General features: G+C 40.9%; 1 protein-coding gene across 9 annotated transcripts in view; it reads left to right on the top strand.

Moving 5' to 3' along the window:
• FAT3 (FAT atypical cadherin 3) overlaps nucleotides 1–26,334 on the top strand; it is a 403,498-nt gene extending 377,164 nt beyond the window's left edge. For 4 of the 9 annotated variants that reach the window (XM_071432782.1, XM_071432785.1, XM_071432781.1 and 1 more), the window contains 6 exons: nucleotides 8,367–8,520; nucleotides 9,656–10,311; nucleotides 12,997–13,110; nucleotides 16,494–16,553; nucleotides 19,132–19,167; nucleotides 19,764–26,334. In XM_071432782.1, coding sequence (XP_071288883.1) covers nucleotides 8,367–8,520; nucleotides 9,656–10,311; nucleotides 12,997–13,110; nucleotides 16,494–16,553; nucleotides 19,132–19,167; nucleotides 19,764–20,383 — 1,640 coding nt within the window. In that variant the 3' untranslated portion in view covers nucleotides 20,384–26,334. Of the gene's footprint in view, nucleotides 1–8,366; nucleotides 8,521–9,655; nucleotides 10,312–12,996; nucleotides 13,111–16,493; nucleotides 16,554–18,666; nucleotides 18,743–19,131; nucleotides 19,168–19,763 lie in introns of all 9 variants that reach the window. The other 5 variants (XM_071432789.1, XM_071432786.1, XM_071432790.1 and 2 more) reach the window with 4 other exon arrangements.
• The last annotated feature ends 214 nt before the right edge of the window (nucleotides 26,335–26,548 follow it).

The following is a 26,548-nucleotide window of genomic DNA, read 5'->3' as shown; positions in this document are numbered from 1 at the left end:
CTCGACAGAGAGGTTTCTGCAAGTTCAGAGCTTTCCATCCACTTACTGTCAGTGAGTTTTGGTCATGGTTCTCTAGGGAAGTTCCTGCCTAAACTCTTATTTTATGGAGCATTTAACCACTGTCCCAGGGCTTTCTGCTTTAATGTGTCCATGCAATTCCCTTGCACCCATAGTTATTATTTCTGTTTTTCATTAGTTTAAGCTTGACTCTCATATTTCCTTTCTGAGTCTCCTCCACCACACAGAGTTTTTAGGCCTAAACTTCAGATCAGTTGAAGACCAACATGTGGTGAGATCTGAGCAAAACTGTGATAAGTTTCTCAGTTGGATAGCCCCACTCCTATAAAGTAAGTCCTGAAAATGTTGATTTGTCCATGCTGGACTGTCTCAGCTAGCATCCCCTCTGGGTCTTTGGTTTTGATTCAGCCACCTCTTCTCCCATGCTATCACAAATGATGCATCAGGAATGCTATCAGCTGTGCTGTTGATGGAAAGAAATGGGAGGACAGTTAGAAGGAATGAAGCACAACCCTGGCAATTCGGGATGTGTTGTGGGACATGAGGAGAAAAATTGCTGCGTGTGTGTTTGTCCTTTAGGGTCTTTATTTACCAAGGGAAGGAGAGAAAAGGAGGGCTGCATAAAAAGGGCAAAAGAAAATAATTCTGAGACAGAAGGATACTGCAGCCACTTGAAGAATTGCTAAGCATGATTATTGAAATTCCTACGAAATATGGCTGTAGTATGTACAGGAATGTCTGTATGATGGCTTTGATTCAGAGTCCCTACTGAATAAATGAGGTTAACCATTTGCTTCACATCCTAGGAAGCATGAGAACAGTTCCTTCTATTGATTTTATTTGAGTCTATTTACAGTATTGCTCAACAATCTCATGATGAGTAAATTGAAACCTTTCTAGCAGAACTCCTTACAGTAATTCTTTTTTTCCCAGCACCATGAGCATGCCAATTCAAACTGAGGGGAGACACGGGGTAAGGGAGAAACAAGCAGCCCTGAAGTTTGGACCCATCTTATTATTGGAATGGCAAATACCATTTTCACATCAACAAAATTCACTGCTGGAAGGCAGGCACAGAACTGATTTAACTTGCCTGTGTTCCTGCCTCGGCGAGGGGCATGTGCCCTCAAGGGATGTTTTGGCTGCCTGCCGTCAAAAAATCTGTTTGCTGTTTTTACTGTCTCAGCAGTGTGTGTAAATAAAGGATTGTTATAAAGCCATAATTCCAGTGCAATGGGCCCTGACTGTATGTTGGTGGTTCTACAGCCCAGCCCTTAAGGAGAAGGCACGGGCATTTTTGCTTCCACTAAGCAAAGCAGTTCTGTTGTTAGTGTCCTCCATATGCTGAAAGGCCACATAATTAAATTCTAATAGCACAAGAGTCCATCAGCATTGCATGTCCTAGTTGCAGAGCAGCAAATTGCAATGTGCTTTTAAGAACCATCTACCATTGCACTTGCTGACATAGATGTTAGCAGCTGACTTCCATTTGAAAAAGAAAAAAAAAAAAATTCATTTTTTAAAGAATTTTCTTAAGAATGAAAATGGCAGCTTTTTCCTTTTTTGGTGAGGGGAAGAATGCAAAAATATACCATGCAAAGGTCCTTTTCCCAATCACAGGGCATTGAGTAGCAGCAGCATCTCTTGACTAATATTTTCTATGATATTATCCTCCTTTGTCAGTTTTTGGAAAATAATGTTAATTTTCCTAAACAGAGAGTATTTTTCATACGATTTTTTTTAATAAATAAACCCTCTAGTTCAAATTTTACAAAGCAGATTTTATATACTGTTAGCATCTTTGCAGTTATGGACAACCTACTGTGCTTTACAAGAAAATTAGGAGAGAGAAAAAGAAAGCTGAGATTTATAGCTAACTTAGGAAGAAAACAGTCAAGCAAAGGTTACCCAACATTATAACATGAAAGAGTTGCTGGCTACATACCAGAAGTCAAAGAGGCCGTGTCTAATTTACATATAATTTGCATAAATTGAGCACCTACAACACAAGCCTCTACAACAGTGTTCCTGTTATAGAGAATCTAAGATTCTCTATTCTGTCTCTGTTCCTGAGATCTTCCTTTCAGTAGAAATGCCTGCTGCCCTGTTCACCATGAATAAAAAGCTGCCTCAATTGCCTTTCACTTCATCCTGTGGTTGGGAATAGGGTGATACCACGGCCCTGTTTGGGGAAGTGCTCTGTATGCACTTAGAGCGTGTCCATGCTGCTGCTCTTAGGTAGGGTATGGATGGATACATTCCCAGCTCCTGGCACAGGACAGGGCTGTGCCTGGGCTGCACAGAGCTCAGGACTGACCACAGAGGTGTTGCCCCAAAGCAGGGCTGGCACAGGGCTAAGCTGACCCACAGTGGCTCTTTCTGCCTGACCTGTCTGCATATGGAACAGAGCAGAATGGGGATCTCGGCCTGCATGAGAGCACAGACAGCTCAGATGGGAACTCCAAGAGTACATAAAAGCCTCTCTGCTTTCAAACTCTGGTTTCTGAGCCAGCAGAAAGTGACCGTGGCATGAATCTCTGCTTGCTTTCAGGCAACAGTGTTGGCCAAGTGATGTCAGTGGTACAGAAGGGGGGACTGCGTGTCCAGAGACCCCATGGGGAGATCCAGTGCATGCTTAAATAGGGGTTGGCAGAAGGGGATGAGCACTCACTGGATCTGACAGCTCAGGAGACTCATAGCAGAAAGAGACATACCCAGTCTTAGGACAATTTCCTTGGGAGACAGTGGAAACCACAGCCCTGAAGGATAGGCCACATTCTTCCAGACTTTTCAGTCCCTATCCATAAGTATGGGTCAGTAAATCTATTTTTAAAGAAAGTTAGCATTCTGAAACGTGACAAACAACATGACTTTCAGAAACAGCTTGGCTCTTTGAACTGAAATTTCCCAAGAAAATTCAACCAAGTGTTTAAAGTGTGGTTAAGCTATAAGATGCTGAATACGAGGTCTTAAAATGGGAAATGTCACACAACCTTAATAATAGTGTGGCACTTGCAGGGCTGCCCATAGTAAATGTATGTTTGTCTGCATGAGTAACAGTATGAGCAATCTCAGCAATAGAAAGATTTACTGTAATCACATGCAAAGACTGCACCAAGGTTTTCAACCACAGAGAGAAACCTCATGCTTGTAAAGCCTGCAATTATAAGTATAGTTACTTCCTTTTAATTTGATCAGTCCTGTATACATCTGGCTTTGATTAAAGTAAATGGCTTATATGAGTAGGCGATTTTATTTGAACATGAAGCATTTGAGCGGAAATATTTACTGAGTCAAGGACTGTGGGCAGAGTGTGGGGACATAAAGTCATTTTGCTTTCCCCACTTTTCACTTTCCGTCTATTCTTTTTTTTTTTTTTTCATGAACAGAGCTTAAGTCCAAAGGGAGGAGAAAATGCAGCATGGCACTTGGGTGGTGGGTTTAATACATGCTTTAAATGCTGTTGGCAACATCACTTATGGCTGGTTTTGAGGATCACGTAGTTCATAAAAAAGAAATAAGGGAAAAATTAGTGTAATAATACCACAGAACTGACCTGGTCTTATTAATGTTCTTGATCTTGCTTTTTCACACACGTAAACTACCCAGCATACTGTGATGTGAGTATACCAAATGCACTTCAATTATTTTTTTAAAGCTTTTTTAGAAATTCTAGGAGTGTTTAATGTTTTTAATATGTAGTGATTATAGGCATCTGTTTTTGAATTCTCACTCTAAAAGCATGTGCATGCCAATCTTCTCATAGCACTGGTTCAGCAAAGACTGAGGTTCATTTTCATACCAACAAGTGGCAAGAGGCAATGATCTGTTTGAAGACAGATAAGTTAAATCTGGAGTGGCAGGACTGTGGATGGCTGAACACACACTACTTGAAGATGGCCTGGTTTGACTATAGACCTACCAAAATACAAATGCTGGGAGAGGTCCTCTTCCCCTTCAGTAGTTCTTATCAGTTAACTTGGTGTGTAACACTGTGTGGTCAATGTCAAGGGCAGGGCAATTTCTGGACATCGAGTTTGTCAGGTCTAGCTGCACAGCAGGGAGAGAAACTACACAGAGAGACAAATGGAAAAGCCAAAGCACATTAACAGATAAAAGCCAGCCTGTCTTGCATGGGATAGATAGAAACAGGAGCATACACATGTTCCAAAAAAAAAAAAAAATTGGCAGCAGTTCAGAGCATCGTCTTTAATAAAGCCAAGTAAACCTTGGGATAGACAGACATTCAGATGCTCAGGCTGGGAATGCTACCAGCAGAGATGTTCACTACATAGCAACACCCCATCTGCTGATGGCACCGTGCCTGCCTTGTGCTGCTGCCTCTGCTTCTTAAGTGCCAGGCAAACACAGGTGTAGGCAGGGAGCCTGTGTAGTGTCCTGTCTTACTGCATGTTGCTCTTCAGTGAGGTCTGGGGTGAAAAACACCTTTTTCTCTGGGTAGGGGCATGCCAGGAGAGCAGTAAGAGCAGCTGTTTGAGTCACCGGGAGCAGGTGAGATTTAACTATGTGGAGGGGACTCAGATTGGTGAAGGAGCATGAGAGAACCCTTATAAAACAACCCTGAGTAAGCCCAAGACAATGTGTAGACCTATGTCTACATAATGTTTCAGGTCATGAATGATATTTGATGCGAATCTTCTGATCATCATCTCTCCCTGGGCTTCACTTCCCACTGGAGAGGCGAGGTTTGGGAGGGCAGGACAAGGCTGAACTGGAAGACAACTGGTCCCAAAGCCCTGAGCTGCACACAGTGAGGCTCCTCAGCACCAGCTGTTTGGCTCCACAGAGCCACTGCTGCTGCTCTGCAGGACTTGTGAGTGTAGATACCGCCCAAAAAAGGCTGTATTGTAGTTCATAGCTTGTTGTTGCTCTTAGGTCATCTCTTGGCACATGCTGAGAGAATATTGTGGTCCCACCCTAGAAGCTTTTCAGAGGTGTTTTCCAGAGCTTCTTGTCTTTTTCCACTGATTCCCTCTGAAGAAATACTGTGGTGATATCACAAAATTTGCTGCCTTGGAGAATGCAGATCAACATTTCTAGGAATTAAATATTCATTCCTTGTGGAAGAAGCTCAGATGGACTGTGTGATCTTAAACGCTGATGAATTTCCAAAACTTCAGTGTTTTCATTGTGAACAGGATCAAGCCCCACATTGTTTAAAAGAGATTTTTCATTCCTTGCTGAGAGGACAGGACACTGAGCCTTTTCTCATCCTTGAATGTAAGAAGTTTGCTTGTTATTCTTGTTCTAAACCAGAGGGAAGAAATGAATGGTACGTTAGCAGGATATTAAATTAAAAGTAAAATAAAAATCCTTTATTGGACCCAAGATGCACTCCCAACCAGAGGGGTTTCCTTCACAATTTGCCTTTGTCCACAGCCATGTGGCTAAAATATGCAGTAGCCAGCAAAATTACAGCCTCTGCTGGGAGGTTTGGAGACGGATTAAAGGTCTGGCAGGTCTTCTGGCTGAGTGCTATATGCTGTCTACTGAGCCATCATATCAGCTCTTCTCTTCCCTCCTCCATGAATTTTGACATATGCTTTGCTGTGTTGGAGACCTCCCGGGTGAATGCTCTGCAGCTCTGAGCATGTGTGTCACAGAAAAGTTCTGTGTCTTTTGCCAGTGGATTGGACTTGGCAGGTGTATGGCAGTCAATCCAACGAGAGGAAACACCAGTGATAAATATGATAATTTAATACTGTCTTGTTTTAGTCCCTTCTTGATTTCTAACTTTGATCCTTAGACTTAGAATCTATAGTGAATATTGCAGTCTTCTAATATCTGATGTGTGTTCCACTATCATTAAATCAAATTGTGTGAAAAATGTAGGCTTTCAGAAGCAGATTTTTATTTTGGTCCTGTTCGTACACTGCTGAACAGGGCTCTGACCCATCTGGTGCATTCAGTTTCATCTCTTCTTAGTATCAAATGCATAAATCCATGTTTCTTTTATAGTTGGTGGTAAAATTTTTTTTTAATCAAATCAATACTCCTCAAGTTTTCTATAATGAACAAATGTAAACAGAATACATTACAGAACTTAGAGCTTAGCTGAAACAAACAAAAGACATGAAAAGAAAATGATTCAAGGGCTTTGTCTTACAAATGATTGACACCTGAGAACCTGGTTAAAAACCAGCAGAAACTTGGCTTTTAACATCACTTTAGAGTTATGGAGGTTTATAAAATATCAGATAACAAATAGAATAACATATATATTCTGCTATTACATAAGGCAACAAAACTAATTATACATAAAATTGTTTATATTTGAATTGAACATTCTCCTTTTGCTTAAACTCACTGAGACTGTAAAAAACATATAAAACATTAGTGTAAATTTTTGAACTATAGATGTCACTGTTCAGTCATAAAAAGGAAGTGCTGAAACAGCCTTATTTATTCATGCTGTGAATTCTACCTACAGTCACAGGTTTGTAGTTCTTCAGACACAGATCACTATAGGTCCAGAAAGATGTTCACATTGTCTGAGTGTGATACTTTTAAGACACAAAAAGAAATAAGCCCATCTTGCTGATGCTTACTAAACATGCTTTTTGGGAAGCCCAGAAGTTGAATAATTTATCTTCTTAACTCTGTAACCTTGGAGAGATCAGTGTGTCTGTCTTCCTTTTTGTAGCAGGACAACAAAACAGCATGATATTTGTGTATCTATTTCATTTATCTTCAGTTACATAGTATTGGACTCTTGACTGAGTAAGCCAGCAAGTCTGGTTCCAAGTTTATTCTCAAAAGCCTGTCCTCATGAAAGAATTCAATTAGAGTAGCTGAACAAGGCGAATTGAACCGTATAGGACATATAAAAGATGTGGGAGTCTTGATGCAGAATTGCTTTTTTCTTATGCCTCCACTGGATTTTTCCATACTGTTTCCATGAAATTCTTTTCCTTGTAACTGTGCTGGATATTCCTGCCATATTTGCAGAAAGAATAACTTTTAAAACAAGTATTTGGGGTTTTTTTCCAGATGTATAGATATAGAAAGTTTTTATAAATACATTTAAAAGGCTCACCACTGAGAGATGATATTTCCACTACATCAGCTTGATTGCCAATAATTTTGACACTGAATTGAGTTGCACTCAACCATTTCAGCTCTAACTGGAGCTGTATTAATGGCAGGAAGGTTCCTTGTTTTAGTTGCTTAATATGCTATATTCAGTAGGTATGTGAACCCCATAACTGCAGCTTGAACCTTGCCTGCACATCTGTTTAGGACATTTGGATTATAAAAGAAACTTTTTAAAAGATCAGCCAAAGTTTTTTTTACAGATGTCCAGAAAAATTTTGCTGGCTCAACAGCTCTAACTAAGGAGTCTTCGACTTCCAGGGACTGCCTTAGCCATCTCATGGCTTTCAAAGCCTACATGTTCCATGCTCTTTTCAAGCAAAAAAGCAGATTTCTATATCCAGTTCACAACTTCAAGAGATGCACTGCCTCACTGGATTTCTTTGTGACCTTAAATAAAGTTTTCATTAATGGCACTGTGCCATATGAACGCACAAGCAGAGAAAAAGAAAAAAGATATGTGTCATTTGATACTTGGCAGGGTGAACTGATGTGTTTAAAACCTTTTTTTTTTTTAATTCTGGTTTTGCCCCTGTGTTGGCAAAAAACAGAAATGGGACTTCAATCCCAACAGAGTCCCCCTCCACATGAATGTTGTTACGCCTGATGAATTGATGTGAGTGATTAATCAGAATTTGATAGCACACTAGTACTGAACATAATCAGCTCTGATTAGGACTGGTATTGCCCAGGTCAGCTGGTAGTTTGAAGTTTATCGTTTCTGCCTTGATGATGCACTTTATAAAACTGGTGTTTTATTACTGTCACATCCTCATTGTGTTGTTCTTTTAAAGGGCAGAGATGGAAAAGCTCTCAGACGATGTATTTGTTAATTGGTGAAGCCCCCCCCAAAAAAAGAAGAGTAGACTGCCTCTATCAGCAAACATTTTGAAAAAGTTGGGAAATACATTCTTGATCTAAGAATATTTCTTATTACCTTTCTTGAAAGGTGTTCACCAATGACATTTATTCTTACATAAATCATGATGATTAGGATGGTCTGGGCAGCAGCCTCTGGTTGTAGACATGAACTCTGATTTCCTGGGCACCTCAGATAGACAAACTCTTGACTAGCATTAGTGTGGGCCACATGGACAGACCAGAATGTGTGAACATCCCCTTGCCCCCACAGTACAATTTATTTTTCAGTGTAAAGCAGCCAAATGGGTCCTGTCACTTTTAGACAACTCAGTGGTAGGAGTCTAATTTCCGTCTCTCTGTCCCTCACCTCCCAGGGTACCATTGCAATTGCCTCTCCCAGTTTACAGGAAGGAATTGTGAGTCAGAGATCACAGCCTGCTTCCCAAATCCTTGCCGGAATGGAGGCTCATGTGATCCCATTGGCAATGCTTTCATCTGCAACTGCAAAAATGGCCTGACAGGAGTAACGTAAGTGTCCCTCCCCAGGTGGGCAATGGGAGCTTTTTGACTCAGTGATGGTGGGCTTTTTGATCAGTCATTTTGTACCCAGAAGCTATGATTCACCTCACAAAAAATAACCACAACCTTAGCACTTATTCCAAGTCAGAGCTAATGACAGCTGAGAAATCCCTGAGACTTGCATGCTCAGAAATGTTTTTTCTGAACTTACCCTCCTAAGCTGTTGATTCAGGATGTTATCTTGAGACATTTTCTCTGAGATACACCTGTCTGTTTCCAGCTTTTTGAACTATCTTGTAAAACCTGTGGAAGCTGCTGTGTAATCTTTGTTTTGAAAATGGATCAATTATTTAGTCACCTTAGCCCTGACATAAAAGGTTAATTTATTGCAGTCATTTTCTTAAATCCCTGCCTTGATCATAAACTTGGTGTAGACACAGAGAATCCTGACCTGCCCATCAACATGTTTTTCCCTTATCTGGTTGTCTACTGTTTGTACTTTTTCCTCTGCATTTTGCTACCTCTTATTCTTTCCAATTCTCTCTCTTTATGGTTCCTGTTCTTTTTTTTCCCTTGACTCTAATATCTGTTTATCTCCCGACCTAAACAATTTTACATAGTCAGTATATCCTTCTCTTCTCTTCTCTTCTCTTCTCTTCTCTTCTCTTCTCTTCTCTTCTCTTCTCTTCTCTTTCTCTTCTCTCTTCAATAAATATGCTGATGTTTTCACTATATTTTTCTCAACTATCTTCTCCTTGAATCCCCCTCTATTATTTTGTATTGAAACACATGGGGTAGTCCAAAAACAGTATAAAAAAGCAGATTCTCTATTATATTCAGTAAGCTTCATTAGGGTCAAGGTGCCTTTTCCTATCAGATGCATTATTTCCTTCTTGATATCTATCAAATGCTTTAAACCCTTATTTCCTTCTTGATATTTCCATTTTATTGTCTTTAAAAAACCCATGGAATAGCTGTAGAACAAATTAAATGCCGCTAAATAATATGATAAGAATATGATAATTTGCAAAGTACCACAAGGTGTTAACTAATGGCACCACTTTGACAAGATAGGGCATCATGCACAAGCTGGACTGCCTCTTAGATGTTCTGAGATTCCAGATTCTCCTTTTCTTCTTTTAAGGTGTGAAGAAGACATTGATGAGTGTGAAAGAGAAGAATGTGAAAATGGTGGCTCCTGTGTCAACATCTTTGGTTCATTTCTGTGCAACTGCACCCCTGGCTACGTGGGTCAATACTGTGGTCTGCGCCCCGTGGTGGTCCCCAATATACAAGCTGGGCATTCCTACGTTGGCAAGGAGGAGCTGATAGGAATAGCTGTGGTCTTGTTTGTCATATTTGTGTTAATTGTTCTTTTCATCATTTTTCGCAAGAAAGTTTTCAGGAAGAACTATTCCCGCAACAACATCACGCTCGTACAGGATCCAGCTACTGCAGCCCTGCTCAACAAGAGCAATGGCATCCAGTTCAAGAACATCAGGAACAGTGGAGACAGCAGGAATATCTACCAGGAGGTTGGGCCTCCACAGGTGCCAGTGAGGCCAATGGCCTATACCCCATGCTTCCAGAGTGACTCAAGGAATAACCTGGACAAGATAGTGGATGGGCTTGGTGTGGAGCACCAGGAGATGACAACATTTCATCCGGAGTCCCCTCGAATACTGACAGCCAGGAGGGGGGTGGTGGTGTGCAGTGTAGCTCCAAACCTGCCTGCTGTGTCTCCCTGTCGCTCGGACTGTGACTCCATCAGGAAGAGCACGTGGGATGCTGGGACAGAAAGTAAGTAGCACTGCGTGCCGGTCTCATTCTTCCCTGCCCGCGGTAAGGGTTGCTCCAGGGTGCAGCAGGTACAGTGGCACAGGTACTCTTAGTGCTCCAGCGTAATACATGTGAATTGTTAAATCTCTCCAAGAAGTGATCTGGTTTAATTTTGAAAGGTTATAATTAAACAAGGCATACAAGGCCTTTTTTTCTATGCATGGAGTATGACTAAAAGCATTTATTTCACTTGTTGAGAAAGCATATATGAGTAAGTGCTCTGAGCATTTTTCAGTGATATAATGCAATCATCTTTCTATTGGAAAAAAACAATTTGGGGCAGAATTCTTAAATATAAATTCTCTTAGGTTCAGGCTGTTTGTTTCCCAAGGGAGTTAAAAATATTTAAACCTTCTTCAAGAAGCAATCCTGTTTTGCATCAGGGAGAAATGAACTAATATTCTCTACTTTCAGTGTCTGTGAACTGAAGCAGAAAGTTACATATGGTTTGATATATAGGATCACCTTCTCAGGCCATTGCATTCCCCTCTGCTTTCAGTATCAGAGTCATCATGGAATTTTCAATCCCCATGCTTACCCTATTTGTGCTGTGATGGTTCCTCACCTGATAACACAGTGCTCCCTCCATTCCTCAACTGGAGATGAAGCAGATTTCACATTATCTGTCATGGCAGGGAATACCAGTTTTCTGGGAAAGAGTTACAGCCCTGCGTATCTATCCTTGCAAGTCAGACCATGTCATTTGGACTGGGAGATGTTTACTTCACCATATATGATTTTTTTAAAGGTGTTTTCTCTCATTAGGGACTTTTCCTAATGCATCTTCCAGTACCTGTTGGAGGGGCTTACAAGAAGGCTGGAGAGGGACATTTCACAAGAGCCTGTAGTGATGAATGGCCTTAAGCTGAAGAAGGGTAGGTTTAGATTAGCTATTAGGAAGAAAATCTTGATTGTGAGGGTGGTGAGGCAATGAAACAGGTTGCTCAGAGAAGGGATGGATGTCCCATCCCTGGAAGTATTCAAGGCCTAATTGGATGGGGCTCTAAGTGACCTGGTCTAGTGAAAGGTTCCCAGTCCATGGCAGGGAAATTGGAACCAAATGATCTTTAAGATCCTTCCGCCTCAAAGTGTTCTATGATTCTATGATCTTCAACCCTATTGCAGCACAGCCTTAACCAAAACTGTCACATAAAACTGCACAATGCAGCCCTATTATTGAAAGCAGTGGGAACTGAGGAATAGAGAGAGGAATTAAGCAACAGGTCAAGAGGACAGCATTATGTTGTGCCAGGGGAGGTTTGGGATGGACATCAGGAAGAATTTTTGCTCTGGAAGAGTGGTCAAGCCTTGGAACTGGCTACTAAGGGGGTTGGTGAAGTCACCATTCCTGGAAGTGTTCAAGCATGGCACGTAATGCTGTGGGTGTGTTGGCATAGTGATATTCAGTCAAAGGGTGGGCTTGATGATCTTGGAGGTCTTTTCCAGCCTTACTGAGTTTATAATTCTATATCTGCGCCCTGATCTGCACATTTTCATCCAAGGCAGCACACTGGCTAAGGTCACGTAGTGAAAAATTGAATTAGTTTTCATTTATTTGGGCTGTATTTCAGGGTTGTGTTGTGTCTGACCTTTTAAACTTTAAATATAGTTAAGCTGATTGAAAGCATCATCACACCAGCTCCCACACATGCTCTGTTCTATATTCTCCTGGGGGTTTGTGCCACAGGCACTGCTGGTACTGGTACAAATTTCTGCACACCATGAGGCCGTACCAGGGAGACAGAGCTCAGCTGTCACGGAGTGGGAAGCAGCGCAGTTTTGTTACTGCAGCACTCACTTCATCAGCTCCATGCCCTGCTGCTCAGCAGGAACAAATCAGCTCTTACCGTGTGGAGGTGTGCCATGCTGGGTAGAAATACCTACAGCTGGCAGGTAAAGAAAGAGCTGTGCTTTCATGATGATAGCACCTGACCTTCTTCATTTGTAATTGGCTCAGGTATCTTAGTGCTTAAAATTGAGAATAACTTTTTGTGTTCCTGATTATTGCCCATATAATGTGTAGTTGAATGTGTTTATTTATATATGGTTAATTACAGGAGAATTTATACCGTAGGTTGCAGTTACATTTCTAAACAGTAGAATTGTGAAGACTGAATGTCCCTGATGAAAAGCAATGTAAATTGAAGCATAATCTATTATATGTCAGTGATGGAGGTATTAAAATCTGATCCAAGGGCCACTGATATGAATAACAAGATGCACAGTAACTTTACTGAGCATTGAATGAGCCTTTAATGAGGCTCTCAAATTAGGAAATGAACAGTAAAGATAAATGTAACTGTAATCTCTTGTATAAGCTGTTTATACCGCATTCCTTAAGTCATCATTTTCATTGCTTTTGAGACTACATGCCATCTAAAAAGACAATATTGAATACAGATGTTTCTTCCTTGATTACAGTGTTGTCAGCCACTTGAAAGACTCCTTGGGCTTCAAACACTTCATAAGTCTAGGTACCTTTACCAACTGCCTTCTTGACGAATAGGTCATGTCCTCTGTGTGAAGGAAATAATTTTATTCTGACTCATATAACAGAAGGCAGGATTTGAATGTGTCCGTGGTATAAATAGGTAAATGTGCATCCCTAGAGAGTACCATTTTGCTTTGTCTTTGCTGTCAATGAAGGTAAAGGGGTTGATGACGCTGAAGAGGTGACCTGTTTTTCAGGAAGTAATAAAGGCAGCAACTCTGAAGTACAGTCCCTCAGCTCCTTCCAGTCTGATTCCGGTGATGATAATGGTAAGAAATGATTTCATCTTTATTATGCTGGGGGAAGAGCTATTTATCTCTCTCTCTAATATTATTAAAAGATTTATGTGACATCTTGAAACCCTGTAACGATGCCAAAAGTAAGAAAGTCACGGGTTCAAACCCTGACTTTCTGTTCCACTTACTAAATTGTAGGAATGTAATAAAAATTTTGATGCTTGGGGCTGTTGTATCAGGACTGAGCTTTACAGTGAATTAGAGGTGTGATACAGCAGAGTCACACTGCCAAGATCTAAGTTGACTAATAGGTTGCAAGTGAAACTGTAGAATTTATATAATTTTCCTTCTGGGAAGAGCATGACTTTCACCAGTCGAATAAAAGGGATTTCCGTGCTATTTGCCAGGTCTCATTCATGGTCCCAACAAAACTCTGCTGGTGCTCAGCCGCAACAATGAGCCGATGAGCCAGTCCCCAGCGTCCTGGCCTCTCCCTGGCAATCACAGCTCAGCAAACAATAGAGCACCATTAAATCCTTGTTCAGTACATACTCAGTGCCTGCCTCTCATGTCCTGCATCATTATCTCCCTGGGTGACACAGGCAGAGCCATACACAGCCCACTAAAAGGTCCACAGAGTCAGAGCAAACCTTTGTTCCTGCAGCCCACATTTGTTGAGCAGTGGGTCTGAGAAAAGTCAAGATGTTTCTGCTGGGGAGGAATGGTGGATGTCTGGGAAGCCTCGTTTAGACACACAGAAAAAGACTATCACAAAGGAATCATGCTTGGTTTCCTCAGCCACCAGTTAATGAACTGTCTGTAGACTCAACTCCTCCGTCATGTTGTGCAGCTGTTCTCTAGGAACTCTGAAATGTTGGAAAAAGCACTGATAGCAAAGTATACTTCCAGTTCCTTTTGGCCTGCTGTGCCTGAAGCATTACCATTATTTTTGTCAGGCTTCCCTATGCTTTTCTGGCCCTGCACCAAAAAGACCGCTTTAGCCTTTTTTTAGGATAAGTGTTATTTAATGAAATATATTTACATTATAGTTACCTTTGGAATAATTATTCAAGTGGTCATTTATTGTACATTGTTACTTTCTGTATCTCACAAATTCTGATTAGACATTTCAAACTCCTGATCCTGTCTCCACTGAAATCATTGACACAGTACCCACAGAAGCTGGATCGGACCTTCTGTGCCCACTCATTTTTTGTGAAGGCTTCATTTAAAATATGGCCTTTTGAGATAACATTTCTAGTTCAGGGTTCAAACAAATCCATATCTTCAGGGAGAACGAGGGAAGAAACTTAAATCATGTGAGTCATTTGCAGAGATCGATGCAAGACCACACGCTCTGGTTTGCTTGAAGCAGCAGGGAAGGTCTGCAGTGAAAGAGCCTAAAGGGCAAAGCCAGGCATAAGTAAGCATATACATATTCACATGCCTGTACTTTAGGGCTAATGGATATGCCTCCTGAAGCCATGAATCTTTGCTCTTCTTGTCATTTCAATTCTTTGTACTTCACATACCTGCAGAGGTTAGAAGGTTGTCAGTGAAAACACAACAAATACAATTCAGCCTCCACACTCTTTGATGAGACAGGACAGTGGCTCATTCTCCAAACCCCTTCCTCCAAAGCCAGGAACAATGCTGCTGGGTTCTCAGGCTAGCACAGGAGACAGGCTTGTGTCACACATATGTACAAATGGCTATGCTGACACTGACTTGTGAAATTGGGTAGCAGCTTCTGACTGAGGAAACCTATCTGGCAGCAGTGGGATGAATTCCACTGTGAATATGTGTATGCTTACTATATGCAGGCAGCTTCTGCTCACCCCCTCTAGGGCTCTTGAAGCCTTCTCTTGCTGTGTCAAGGGCTTGTCTTGCCATGTAAACTCACGTGGGGTGAGATTTTGAAGCTCATTTTTTTCTCTCACCTTATTTCTCCTGCATTTAAATTGCTCAGCTTCCCTAGTCTTTCTGTGAGTAGTTAGCAGTAATTTTTGTATTCCAAAATCTGAGCAATGCTGTATTTGAGCATTGACTTGCACTGAGCTGTGTGAGGTGGGGTTCCCTCTTTTCTGTGAATATGCTCTGCACAGCTCCCACCAGAGCCAGCCCTTAGTTGGAGAGAAAACTGTACTGGCCCTGGGTTTTGACCTGTTTTTCACTCTTAGGTTTTTTCCTCTAATAGTTCACAGCTGCCCTACATCTATTTTCTCAGCCATGCAGCACTAACTGCATGGAGCCCCTTATTTTTCTATCATGTTTATTTTGCATTAGACAGTACAAGTCTCCTTTGTATAATTACTATTGCTGTTGATGGCATAAATATGCTGATCATAGAACAGGGGTCCTTTGGTTTATCAAGGCTCTTTTTGCTAAGCCCTCACTAAAACTGAGGAAATTGGATGATATACCAGGTCCCATGCCCAAAATTTAGCAAAAATTTGAAAATATTCAACATATGTCTGCACTGTTAACACATTTCTTGTGATCTCTAAGTCTGTTGGCTGTGTGAAACAAAAAAGTATGTTTTGCCCCACATTGCTCCAAGCAATTGGTTTTCTCATAACTAAAGACAGAGGAAAAGGGAAGGATCCATTGCACTCTCATGCAGAGCTTTCCCTTCAGTTTTGATTTTTGGGTTTATTTCATGTTCTCAGAGGCACGAGGGTTGGGTGGTGCAAAATGCAGATCATCTGGAAGACCACATTTTACAGGCCTCCACATTAAACAGCTGCACAGTCTATATTAATGATTTCAAGGGAAAAGTGTGTTTTGTTGGAACACCTGCAGAGAACACACAAAGGGTTTGTGAAACTATTCTGTCAAACATGGGTCAAAATTTGAACCACACCTACATGGCTGTGTCCTCCTAATTATAGCTGTGCTGCTTAACCTCCCTGAGGTATTGCATGGCATGGCACAGACAGTAAATAAGTAAAACATTCCTCTTAGGAAATAAATTGAGCTTAACACCATTTCTGATGGTGTGATGGTCTAAAAGATAATGATCCTTGGAGTACATAGCACCATCTCTGGAGACCTCTAAGAAGAATGAATTAGAAATTAGTGTCAGGTAGACAAGATACTGCTTTGGTTAATTGAATCAGCTGACCAGTCTGCTTGAATTTATGAGGTGATACACATCATCCCATATGCCTTTCTGGAAATGCTGGTTTGGAATTTATCAGCACTCTGAAGATATATGGGATTATCTGAAATGAAATGTCCTGCAACCAACTGCATAAATCATGCATTGGTCAGCAGCCTTTTTTTTTTTTTTTTCTTTCAATGTCAGTTCTGTCTTTTGAGAGAATTTATTGTGGTAACCTATGATGTGTGTTTTAAATACTAACCTGAAGCTGTCCTTCCCCTCCCTTTATTTTCTGCTTTCCCTCCCCTGCAAGCTTCCATAGTGACTGTCATACAGCTTGTCAACAATGTAGTTGACACTATAGAAAATGAAGGTATTTAAATTTTTTTCTTTCTTGTTATACAACAATGCTTCCTATTTTCATTGTGAAACATTCCAGCAGAACCTCACTAATCTACACTGACCAGCAATCCTGTGGCAGGGATTGGGTTTTGCAGATCAGCATGTTCACCAGCAAACATGAAAATGCCAGAGGAATGTACCACAAAATATCTGTGGGTAACTGGAGGTGGTAGAAAAGGTGTCAAGCCTTCATCCTCTTCTGTTCAAGTCAATGTTTCTGCTTGTTTATTCTCATTGCCTTCAGAGAAAATAATAGACTGATAATGAAGCCATATCATTGAGATGATCCTGGCTGCAGAGACTGGGAAGCAGAAGATGACACGGGAAGCCTGTAAAGTGTCCCATGCTGCAGCAGAGCTGGGCTATATACCCCAGTGGTATCACACAGAGAGGAGCACAGTGGTGGCTGGCTGCTGGCTGGTTTCTCCCAGGAAACCCTGCCAAACAGCGGATGTGTGGGCACAGCTCCACGGGCGCCGTGGCTCTCCCGTGGCATCGGTCTGCCCGTTCCACAGAGCATGGCAATGTGCTCCAAGGACCAGCACTCACCTCTTCCACTGACCTCCTGGGTAACCTCAGGCATATCATGTTACAAGTGAACCTGTAATGCGGGGATATCACTATTTTCTTTTTTCCATAAAGCACTGAGGAAATGTCTTGTTATCATAGATAAACATTACTTTTATTTATTTTCCAACGTTTTTCCTACCCTTGGGCAAATGTCAACTCAGCATCAACTCAGGTTGTCCACAAGTCAAAAATTTCATCTGTCCTTAGCAAATTTAAGACAGATTTTACATACTTCAGCTAATCTAGTCTGCATAATACATTAAGATGATTAAGTAAATTATTTTTGTGAAACTACAGATTTTTTCTTGAGCCAGTGTCACATTAATTTTGAAAAACACTTTTACTGCTAGCTAGTGATGCCACTTGAATATTTGTTAATAGTGCATTTATTGATACCCTGAAGTGTAAGAGTGCCATTCTTCTCACTATCAAAAAAACCAAAAATTAAGTAGCCAACGTTAATTCAAAAGAAAGTCCCATTCAAAAAATAAAAAAATTACCTTGAAAAGAAACCACAGGCACTGAAAATGACCTTGCCTTCCTAAGGGAAAGCTTAGGCAAACACTCTGGCTCATTATCATCCTTTAAAGGTCAGAAAAAGCCAGTCTGGCAGTAGTTTCAAGAGACTGTCACTGAAAATGCTTTGCCCACTTCCCAGTTCCTTATGTGAAACACAGGATTCTTAGAATTGTCTGCTCTGCAGCAGAGCTGTTGGAAGTGGTGAGTAATTAGCCACACTGGAGCTCTGGGCAGAATCACTGCCACAGAGTCACGGGAGGATGGGGCTCCTGCCCCAGGGACCTGCCCAGGGTTGTGCAAGTCAGCAAATTAGTGAGGTTCTCCTGGATTCTGATCCACACAACTCAGAGGGCCCTGACACCCCTCAGGTGCAGTGCCATCAAACTGACCCCAACACAGCAAAATCCACTGTACAAAGAAGAGAGAAGTGCAGAAGAGAGGTTAGGGCCGGTTCAGACACTGCTGCTACACCTGTAGTAGCCCCAGCCCTCCTCACTCCAGGACATGGCAGAGCAGGTGGAGAACTCCTGCCTGGCTATCCAGCTAAGGGAGAAATCACCATCACCCCATGCACCATGTGGTGATGAGCAAGGGCAAGTATGGTCTGAGTAGGTGAAGGGCTGGAGAGGTCTTCGCTTGCCTGTGTCTGAGCCACAGAGGGTACAAGCTGTGATGCCACAGAGGTCTGTTTCTCCTGCCAGACCTCCTCCAGCAATGTCATCCAGAGACTTTGCCCGATGACTTCTTGCATGAAGCCAAATAACATGCGGCTGAACAAGAGCATATCCATCTAGAAACGCTGCAGCTTATTCCCTGCTCTTGTCTCACATAAAACCTCCTTCCTTGCTCTCTCCCCCACCCCTGCACCCTCTCCATACTGGAATGCCTCCCTCCCCACCAGCTAGCATGGCAGTGCAGGTGGGAGGTGGGTGTGGGGTTGCGGAGCATTGTAGCTGATAGCCCCATTAAATGGCTTTGTATTCTATTCTATTCAGGTTCTTATACCGTGCCCATCACCATGGTATCTGAGCCCAGGTGGGCCCAGATTTGTTTGAACCGGCCCTGAGAATGGTAGATTCTTATTTTTCTGTTTCAAAGTGAACAAGTGAGAGAAAAATGTACTTTGCAATTATAAGCCGTGTCGATGGTGGATAGCCCTTTTTTGTGCTAAGAATTACAACTCTAATGAAATTCTGTATCTGTTCAGTGAGGGTAAATAATTAAGATATGATAGAAAAGGAATATAATACACGACATAAACATTTCTTTATCTATGTCTGCATTTGACAGGCAAGCTTATCTTATACGTTAAAATAAATAATTTAAAATCCTACAAAAATGACACCATGGCAGCTGTACTTTAGAAATATGCATGCAGAGTTTTGTATTTTCACATGTAATACAATGCTGGTGACAAGCTCCAAGTTACCAGTTTTTGCTTTTCACTTTGTATCTGACAGTGTCTGTTATGGATCAAGGACAGAACTACAACAGAGGTGATTTTTCTGGGGCACCTTCTGCCTGTGGGCCGGGGTGGGCAGAGCACTGACTTGATCTATTTGGTTTTTTTCTTGAACTGCTTCACGTGTACTCTTTTGTTTGAATTCTGTTCAAAAGATGCATGAGAATGGTCAGCCACTTGTTTTGTTTCAAAATTCAGTTTTCAGTCAATCAGATTATTTGCTTGCACACTTTCTTTCTTGAAGTCATTGGAGGTGGAAGGGGAGATAAGATTCTGTAGGCATGCTGACTGCATTTAAAGATTTTTTTCAAGTAGCTGTGAAAAAACGGTAATTCAGACATTTTGATTTCTTGGACTCATAGTTTCTAATACAACCCAGTAGCATCTTAAAAAGCAAAATGCCTGAGAGTGTCCGTGTTTTGTTTCTTTGCTTGTTTGCATTAGCGTCATAATGCAATTTATTCTCCTCCTCTACCCCTCTGGTCAGAGCATGGCTGACCCGTGTCGGTGGCCTGTGGGGCATGCTGTGATTTGAATGTGCTGTGAGGACTCAGGCAGGTGCATGCAGGACACTGCTCTCCTCCGTGGTCTCATCCTAACAGAGTGCTGTGGTTCTCTTCCCTGCTGCAGCGTATCATTGGGATACCTCTGACTGGATGCCCAGCGCTCGCTTGTCCGACATTGAGGAAGTGCCCAATTTTGAGACGACGGATGGAGGCTCGGCTCATCACGGCAGCACCAGAGAACTGGAAACAGATTACTACCTTGGTGGCTACGACATCGACAGCGACTACCCTCCCCCTCATGAAGAGGAGTTTTTGAGCCAGGACCAGTTGCCACCTCCTCTTCCAGAGGATTACCCAGACCAATACGAAGCCCTCCCACCCTCGCAGCCGGTCTCAATGGCAAGTACTCTCAGCCCTGACTGCAGGAGACGGCCGCACTTCCACCCGAGCCAATACCTCCCTCCCCACCCGTTCCCCAATGAGACGGACACCACAGGATCTCAGACTGGGAACGAATTTAGTACTTTTGCTGTTGGCCCAGGCCAGAACACAGAAAATGCTGGTGCAGGTAAGGTGCCCTTATCCTTGCACAACTCTCTCAACGCCTCCTCCTCTGACGTCTCAGCCGGCTGCGGCTTTGATGACTCCGAAGTAGCCATGAGTGACTTTGAAAGCGTGGAGGAACTCAGCCTAGAAAATGTTCACATTCCATTTGTGGAGACCCAGCAGCAGACACAAGTGTAAAGGAAGCTCCTTTCTCCTTACTCCTCCTCTTCTTTTTTTTAATTTGGTCATTTCGTCCAATTAATAGTATAAATACTGAGAAGAAATTTTGCTGAAGGTGTGTCTATATATATATTGGGCAAAGAAAAGTTCAGTATAACCCATTATTAACTTGTTCAGAAATGATACTGTATGTGCAGACATGAAGAGACCAATTGTTTTAAGTGTTATACATCACAAAATTGTTACAGACAATCTGGAGAGAGTATACCTTCTATTTATTACCAAGAGTAAAACTCAGCTTTTGAGGCAGGGGGAAAAATAACTGCTAAATAATTTCTTTCTCTCTCACAAAGTTGGGTTGTTTTGGGGTTTTTTTTGGCATTGTGTTATTAAAAGTGTTACAGTGTTATGATCTCCCCACAGCATTAATGAACAAGTATGGATCATTCTAGAATGTACTGTTGCATGAAATTTTATGTCAGCAAAGAGTGAAAGCAATTGATTGCTGGGGCTGCTGCATACAACACATCAGATGGTTAAAAAAAGCAACATTTACATATTGACCTATCAAAGACAAGTGACTAATTATTTGTCCATAAATATTTATCTATACTTTTGTTCATTACATAGCATTTCATTCTGCTTTGTGTAGAATAACAAACACACAGACAGTTTATATTGACTCCAAATTGGCTTACTTTGGTCATCATTTTTAAAACCTGATGTCAAGTGCATGTGCATAGCTGTGCCCATGAGGACTTCCCAAAATGTCAGAGTTTGGCTCAGGAGTGGCCTGGTTTTGCCCCAGCTGTGTATGCACAGCCTCTCTTAATGTGTATGCAACATGAACATGGATCTGAAAACTTGAGGTAACCTACCCAGCTGATTATTATTTTGAAATTTCTTGCTTGGGCAATCAGCTCTTTAACAGCAGTCCTCGTGCTGCAGTTACTGCAGTAAAATTAGTTGCAATTAAGTTACATATAAGGCTGCTGTAACCTCACATCATTAGTTTAGCATCTTTTGGCAAATGTCCATCCCTAGAGTTCACAGGATGAGTTCTCAGCTGCTGTAGACTGACTCATTCGGTGGAGCTGCATGAATGGACTGTGGCCAAAGATCTGTTGCCAGATTTTCCACTGGGCGCATGATTTTGTAGGATTTGAGTGCATCCAAAGGCTGTTTGCAGACTTCAGAACACTGTTGTGGAATCAAGAAAACCATGACATCTGTATGCTTTTATGCTTCCCTCAGCCTGATTGGAGTAAATGGTCATTCACATTGATTAGGTCAGAGTAGTCAAGCGCAATCTGGAAATACTGGATTTTCACTCAATGTATTAAAGCAGAGTATACACACCTGTTGCTTGGTGCTCTGAAAATGTTTTTACCCCACTGCATTTTACAGCATCTCTGTACCTTACCAGTGAATGTGAGTCTACAAGCCTGCATTACTGTTGGGTTTTCATCCATTTCTGCCATGGCATAATTCTGTCGTTCTGAAAAGCTACTGAATACCTAAATCATTTTGATAGATGAACAGATTCATTAGCAGGTTTGCTGTGCTGCTTTCCTTGTCCTGTCCCTTGCTCAGTCACCTTAACTGGATAGTTTCAGCAGTTGTATGTCAGGGCATGTTCTTGACTGACAGGAATTTCACACAAAATTAAATTGCAAGCCATTTCTTGACATACAGGAAGAGTTTATTCAGAAATTTTCCCCAACACAAATAAATTACTAGTAGAATGTAATTTAAATAATTGCAGCTTGTAACACTTTTAATAAAACAGGATTTATAGAATTCTTGGAGTAGGTACAGTGTGTTGCTGCTTCCTTCCAATAGTTCGTATAGCTGTGAAAGATTGGTGTGGATATTTTCTTTGGGATGAGGCAGCACTTCTTCAGTAGAAAACAGCTCATTATGTATAGGTATATGAATGAAATGAGTGAACTTCTAGAGAGAATGTACTGCACATACAAGTATTATCAAGTACTTGTTTGCAAATAGGTCCTGTCCTTTGAATTTATGAATGTCACTTGGTCTTCTCAAAGTAAACATGCTTCTGTAACAGTGATATATTCTGAATGTGCTCATGGTGCGTTTCAAACCCTTTCCCCTGATATTATTCCTGTGTTTTTGAGAAGAAAAAAATGCAGAAATTTGTATTGTGATTGCAAGGAACTGAGGGATTTGCCAGAAGGCCATAAAATGGTTTGGCAAGCCTAGAGGCACAGATAGAGGATAACTCATATTGTTCATGAAGTCTGTGTTACAGGAAAGGAAATGCAATTAGATTGATGTCTCTTCAAGAGTTAGGAGCATCAGAGTTGGCAAAGCAATTCTGCAAATTTAGCTGCACTTTTAAAGCTTGTATGACTTGAGAATGAGATGCTCTCTTAGCATCAGGCTGCAGTTTACATGAGGTTTGCTCCTACTCAGTTTTGGTTTGAGACATTTTTATCCATTATGCAAGTAATTCTGTTCAAGCCCCCAGATAGTTATTAGGTGTACTTGTCACCTGTCTTCTGTAGTGAAAGTTCTTGCATAAGCATGAGACACCAGTATCAAAATTTACTGGAACATATCAAAAGTGTCATGAGGGACAGCACGATGGGAGCCTAGTGATTGCCATGCAAAAAAAAAACAAAACAAAACAAAGAAATCAATGTTTCTTACCAAGCTTGTTGCCTCAGTAATATATTGTTGGTAGTGAGTTTTAATAGTAAAATATGCATAAATACAATGTATAGTACTTTTTCTGTTTGATGTTGTTGCCATTTCATTTCACTGAACGCCTACTTATTAAAGTGCTGTTGGGAAGGTGCCAAGGATCACCCGTTCAGCCTTCTCTGTCCTATTCATGATTTCTATACCTCAATATCTCCTCCCCTCCAAATCCATCTTCAGATTCCCCTCTGTGAATATTGGTACTTCTGTGGCTTTTCTGGTTTTTTTCAGGCTATTTTGATAATGATAAGACCCAAATGCAGATCTAAAGGTGAAATACCTCTTAGGGAGTAAGATTTTCATACTAACATCCCTTGTTAAACCAAGCCATTTTGTTTTCTCTTTTTAATTACTACTCCACATGAACAAGTCAAAATCTTCTAATTTGTAACATCAGAACACATTCATAACATAATGTAAGAATTACTGTTCATATTATGGCTTCCAATATATATTTCCTTTTTCTGCCATATGAGGATTTTTGTATCACTGCTGCTGTCAGGTCCCTAGTTCTGCAAGAGCTACCCTGCACATCTCTGCTTATCCTGTGTGTCTGTATTTCAAACTACATCCCTGTAGATGGCTCCACTACCCGATATTTTCTCTCAGAATCATCTGTAGCAGATGATTTCATGGGCTTAATGAAGTACTTTTGAGTATCACTGGCTTATAACTTAGGATCAAGAAAGTTTTGGCTTTTTGGAAAGAAGCAGCAAGAGAAGAAAGCAACTTGTTAAAATGCAAATGCACATTTATATCAAAAATCATGAACTTTTCCGGGGGTGTATGAGTCTAAGTAAAAGGGTGCTCGTTCTCTGCATTTTGATCAAGTTGAGAATGCCATGCACAGTGCTGGCCTTTTTAATAACGCTGGCAGTGGAAAGAGCCTTACAGTGACTACAACATGATTTATTCTGCCAATACCACATTAGGTATCCCTGTGTAAAAGGAAAAATTAGGCTTATGTACGATTCTTAAGTATGTTAATTACTTTACCTTTGTATTATAAATATTCAAAAAAAAAAAAAATAGGGCAACCCCCCCCCCCCCCCCCCCAACACTGTAGATACTGAATGTAGTTGCTGTCCTTGACCAGTATCTTAAAGTGGAATAAAGGGCCAAATGTGACACCATGGAACTGTAGAATCACTTCCCTCCCATGGGAGACAATGGACAACCTCACTAGAAGACATACATACAATTGCCTTCCTCTAGGACCCTCCTATAGGATACAGCATATTAGGCAACCAGGAGAACTTTGGAATGCAGAAATTGACTACAGAGCCATGATTTCCTGTCAATAGAGCTCTTCTCCTTAAGCCCAGTGACATCTTTGATACCAGACTATCCCAGGGGTTTCTCTAACATATAATTCCAGTGAAAGGCTGGAAGGAGTCAAAGGCTTCTCACTGCCACTGTTTTCCTGAACCTGAAAGTTGTGTGTGCCATCTGTCAAGCAGGGTCTCCACCTCTGCATGTCCCACAAAGAACTTAAATTTTGGTGTTTGGAATTTTTTCTCCTGTTCTCTAAATTCTGTAGTGTAGTCTGAAGTAGTGAGAGCCTTGATGTATCGGTACCTTCTCAGTGTGGCTGCAGCACACAGTGAATAAAAGCATGTCATGAAATGCTGATCAATGGGGAGGCAGCAGCCTGTTGTCTCTGTGAGCCAGGCAGAGACATTTTGAGAACATGACATAAAAGTTGTTGCTCTGGTCTCCTATAAATTCCATCATAAAGAAAAATGTGGACTGAACAGGACAAATGGCTGAGAACACACTTTACTCCTCGTCGAAAAAGCTAAATGGATGCTATAGTAAGTATATCCTCACAGTCAATAACTGCAGTCATGGGAAAGGGAGGTGAAGGTGCCCTGGGCCAGTTCTGCTAAGCTTCATTTGAAAAGGAAGCATCCCTAATAATGGAGGAAGCCAGCTCTTCAGAACCAGTATGAAAGTGCATTTGTGCTTTGTAGATAATGTTTGGAGCTAATCACTTAGTAATAATGGGCATTTCATTGGTTTCCAGCAAGAGAGTTACATCTTCAGCTTCATTCCCTGACGGTTTACCATCATTTACCATGTGGTAAAAACTGCTTTTTGCCTGTTTGCATCTCTGCTCCTCTTAATACACCAAAATGTGATCTGAGCCTTAGAAATTTAGACCATTGCCCATTAACCATGGTTTTTAGCCTGTGTTTCATGAACTTGACATTTAACATCTCCATTATCAGAAGGGCCATCCAGTTGGTAAATTAGCTGCATCATCCAAGGAACGAGCGGATGGGGAGGAAATGAAATTAAATTTGTTTCTTTATGTAATAATGAAAAGCAATAATTGCAAATATGTCGTTTAAACACAAAGGCCATAAGTAATCTTTACCAGTGTTAAGAGTGCACTTGAACTGTATTAAAGAGATTGGAGCCCTCAGAACTGTAGCATTCTTTTGTCATAGGAATACCTGAAACACTATTAATCAGCAATGCAATGAGCCCAAACTGCCAATTTTCAGGAGATGACAAAGATGTTTAGGAGTGAAAGCAGTTCTCTTTAAAGCACTGTATTGGAAAAGATTGTCTTGTAAATTTTACCTGTCTCAAGCAGGCTGGTTTGTAAAAGATGTATGTTTTGGTGTTTAAAAAGAAGTTTATAAAATAATGTATATAATGGTTTCAAATTACCAGGCTTTTGTAGATATTTGATGCCAATCAGGTTGCTTTAATTTCTTTTGTTTGTTTGTTTGATTGATTGATTGATATAATTCAAAAGAGTCATCAAAGTTGGTTTAAACTTCTAAGATAACAGGAAAAAAAGTTTTAGATCTGAAGACTTTTTAATCATTTCAAAATGTACTGTAATTTTCCTTTGGGTTCAGCTCTTTTTGTTTAACTTCTTTCTGGTTTTAAGAAGATTTTTTTATTGACTTTTTTAAATGAATGTGTTTTGCACAAAAAACCTAGAGGTATGATTTTTATTCCATTTCAAGTAGGTATTAAGAGATGTCATTTTTCCAATGACAACAAATTAAACCTTATGCAAAAGGGAAGGTTTATCACTTTGAGTGGGTATAGTTCTTCATCTGAAAACTAATTGTTCCTTCATAATTGCTGTTGGCAGTATTGTCTTGTGTTCTTTTGCTATAAAAACAAAACAAAACAAAAAAAAGTGTACAGGTTTGTAACTGCCAAAATTTGCTAAAGTTGATGGTTAAAATAAGTTTTCCAAGTAAACAAAAAGAAAAGCCCAGCTGTGTTGACTGCTTTTTGATTTTTCTCCTACTTTCAAAGGAGGGAGCAAGATAAAATACACCAGTTCTTGAAGGAATGTAGCATTTCATTCCCTCTCTGTGTTGCAGAAAATGCTACTTTTTTGAAGTCCTTAAATTAATTTCATTATTACATGGAAATTCCTCTGTAGGGTCCCCTACTTGCACTGCAGAGCACCCTTGCCAAGAGTTG

This window comes from Agelaius tricolor, unplaced genomic scaffold, assembly GCF_023055355.1.
Source record: "Agelaius tricolor isolate 1412-34295 unplaced genomic scaffold, bAgeTri1.0.p SCAF_9, whole genome shotgun sequence".
Lineage (NCBI taxonomy): Eukaryota > Metazoa > Chordata > Aves > Passeriformes > Icteridae > Agelaius > Agelaius tricolor.
Note: the sequence above shows the minus strand (reverse complement) of the source record. Positions and strands in the feature narration are given on the sequence as shown.